The sequence below is a fragment of the Sinocyclocheilus grahami genome, unplaced genomic scaffold (assembly GCF_001515645.1).
Source record: "Sinocyclocheilus grahami isolate Dianchi unplaced genomic scaffold, SAMN03320097.WGS_v1.1 scaffold1963.1, whole genome shotgun sequence".
Taxonomy (NCBI): domain Eukaryota; kingdom Metazoa; phylum Chordata; class Actinopteri; order Cypriniformes; family Cyprinidae; genus Sinocyclocheilus; species Sinocyclocheilus grahami.
The window spans coordinates 19337-22661 of NW_015507142.1; the positions used below are offsets into that span (position 1 = coordinate 19337).

The following is a 3325-nucleotide window of genomic DNA, read 5'->3' on the forward strand; positions in this document are numbered from 1 at the left end:
CGCTGCCTTTGACCAGCAGGATGCAGAGGTTGTGTGTAGAGAGCTGGACTGTGGGGCTCCTGTACAGGTGCTGGGAGCAGCTGCTTTTGGTAAAGGAGACACTCAGATGTGGACACAAGAGATTCAGTGCAGAGGAGACGAATCACACATTCAACGCTGTCCATCATCAACCTCACATAAAATAAACTGCACCCATGAAAATGATGTTGGACTGATATGTTCCGGTAAAATGTTTAACCTGTTTATTTAACAAATCCAATTGTTAAATATACTAAAATTTAATTGGTTGATCAGTACCATCATTATAAGCCTCGAGTGACTGTATTAAACAGAACTAAGAACATGAGAATAACAGATAAGCTCTGTGTTCTTTCTCCAGGTTACACTGATCTCAGGCTGGTGAACGGTTCAGACTCTTGTTCTGGAAGAGCGGAGCTTCAGTTCCTCAGTAAATGGGGAACAGTGTGTGATGCATGCTGGGATATGAGAGCTGCCAGTGTCCTCTGTAGACAGCTGAATTGTGGGATTGCTGTGTCTGTTGTGGGATCAGACTGGTTTGGAGAGGGAAGTGGTGAAATCTGGGCTGATGTGTTTGATTGTGACGGGAATGAAACAAAACTCTCAGAATGTTCCATCTCTTCATGGAGTCGAGCTGAATGTTCTCATAGTCGAGATGTTGGAGTCATCTGCTCTAGTGAGTCCATATTACTGTAACATTTACTGACATAAGGGCGGTAGCTGGGGTTTGCGGGGCCCCAGTGCAGGTTGTACCAGTGGGCCCTGTTTGAAATTGTTTAATTTGTATGTTCGTTCTATTTATTTATTTGTGCTATTTACACAATGTTTACGTTTTTTCAAGATTGTAGGTGTCCAGGTACAGAAACCGAATAATCAAATGTAAAATAGCACTGCATAGTCTTCACTGTAAATATTAAATATACAGTCAAACCAAAATTTATTCAGACACCTTCAACATTTCTCACATTATCACAGTTTATTTGCTATAGTTTAGAAAATGGTAATAAAATATGACAAGAACTCCGAGTTAAACTGTGTCAGAACAAATTCAGCTTGATAATGTCAGATAACTTTGATAGAAAGGTATGTAATGGATTACAATCAACCAAAAATTCAGACAACTGTTAGCATGACAATATTTACACAACTATCAATACTGTCACAATTTACTGGAGCGAGGGAACGAGGAGACGTAGAATAAACTTCAACAATCTTTAATAATAATCCAAAAATAGGAACAACTTCAGGAGCACAAAACAAAACACACAGAACAGTCCTTGGACGTGACAAATACTTTGTTGACCAATTACCAAGCAACTTAATTTTGTTCAGTCTTTAGCTATTAAAGAAAAAACACTTAAGCAAAACATGGTCAGGTCAAAGTGTCTGAATAATTTTTGGTCCCAATTTTTTTTTTTTATAAATGTTACTGGTAGTCCACTGTATGAAGAATTTTTAGGTATAATATGTCACAGTTTACTTTATTTATACTCACTTACATAAATGATCTAGCCTGTAGTGTCCTGCACCCATAGAAAAAAAATCAAAAATTATATCTGGTGTCTGAATAATTCTTGGTTTGACTGTGGATTAATTCTTGTGAAAACAACAAAGTAATTCAGTCAAGAGCAGTGAGTGATTTTCTTTCTTCCATTTTCTTGGATTAACATTAAGGACACCGACTGCAGTTTGTAGATTAGGCGCGGTCACTTTAAGAGACAATGCACCCATTCTAATGATATACATCCGATTTCTTCTCCACTGTTTACTTTCACTTTAGACATAACCTACAGTTTTTTCGAGGATACTCTCCAAGACGGGTATTTTGATATAATTGTGTATGTATTTGTTGTTTGTACAAGAGCAAGAAGAGGCACATTCGGTGTTCAAGCGGGTTGAGACGCGTCTCTCTGCGTGCGCACAGAACACCGCGCGCGTGTGCTGAATTGGGCTCTTTCATTTTGTATTTGTTCGTTCAGGTGCAGGAGTACGCGAAAGAGAGCTCGTTTCGGTGTTGCTGTCCGTGAGGCGGCTCTCTGCGTTCTCTTAACACCGCGCGCGAGTAGTCAGTTGAGTTTTCCGCGTCTTGTGTTTGAATGCTTTAAAACTCTTTTGAATGTTTAAATTGGCAAGGCTTAAAAACACGTGCAAATAATAAGCTTTCCTGACCATGCGCAGCAGTGGCCAGTAAACTTTCCTGAGCGTCTTCTTAGGCTGGCCTCAGCCAATCGGTTGAGACCTCCCCCAGCTATGGGCCCCTAAAATCGTCACCACCTTTCACCCCATTACCGATGGCCCTGACTGACATTATGCTAATGGAAACTTTATTCAAAATACAATATTTATTCCCTATGCATTTCAGAATGATGATTTATGCTTGTGTCATTTAAGTTTCGAATTTACTTATATAAAGTATAATATTGATATAAAGCATACTTATTATATAAATGTTCCTCTGTGGTCATTAACACATTTGCAGTATTTTAGTAAAATGTCACATCTTTCACTCAGATTCCTCTCTGGCTCTCCATGATGGTCTGGTGCGGTTATCTGGAGAGAGACAGTGTGAGGGGGAGGTGGAAGTGTTCATTCATCGGGTCTGGAGGAGAGTTCTGCTGGACTCCTGGAGTCTCACTGAATCCTCTGTGGTCTGCAGACAGCTGGGCTGTGGCTCTGTGCTGAACTTCTATGGCTCCTCTTCATCCAGTCCTGAACACAGTCATGAGTGTGTGACGGGCTTCCAGTGCTCTGGGAGTGAAGCTCATCTGGGGAACTGTAGCCCTCCACAAACTCTCAACTGCAGCTCCACACAACAGCTGTCAATCACCTGCCTTGGTGAGAAAAACAACATCTGGACAGATTCTTCAGTTGTTCGTGGTCAATAATGTGTTTTTCTTTCTCTGAATATCAGGTCGCGGGTCCATCAGGCTGGTGGGTTCTGGGGGAGACTGTGCAGGGAGGCTGGAGGTTTTTCACAGCGGCTCATGGGGGACAGTGTGTGATGACTCCTGGGATATTAAAGATGCTCATGTGGTGTGCAGACAGCTGCAGTGTGGAGTGGCCCTCAGTAACCAGCAGGTACCAGCCTGGTTTGGTCCTGGTTCACCTGCTCAAGTGAGATGATATTTAAATGATGTAAAATGGTCTCAGTAGTCATGTTTCTTTAAACACAATGTTTATATGCCGTGCGTAAACTAATGTTTAAGAAAAGCTACACTTAGCTGATGGAAAGAGTTTAACATGATTTGTGAGGCTTAAATGTTGTTTTCACACTGATATGTTTCACTGAAAGATGTTATGTCCCTTG

General features: G+C 41.1%; 1 protein-coding gene across 1 annotated transcript in view; it reads left to right on the top strand.

Annotated features, from left to right (window-relative positions):
• Positions 1-3325, top strand: part of LOC107573505 (deleted in malignant brain tumors 1 protein-like) — a gene marked incomplete at its 5' end in the record, with an annotated part of 22907 nt that overhangs the window by 15272 nt on the left and 4310 nt on the right. Inside the window, 4 exons of the mRNA XM_016259942.1 lie at positions 6-224; positions 380-694; positions 2530-2853; positions 2930-3118. Coding sequence (XP_016115428.1) covers positions 6-224; positions 380-694; positions 2530-2853; positions 2930-3118 — 1047 coding nt within the window. The remainder of the gene's footprint in view (positions 1-5; positions 225-379; positions 695-2529; positions 2854-2929; positions 3119-3325) is intronic.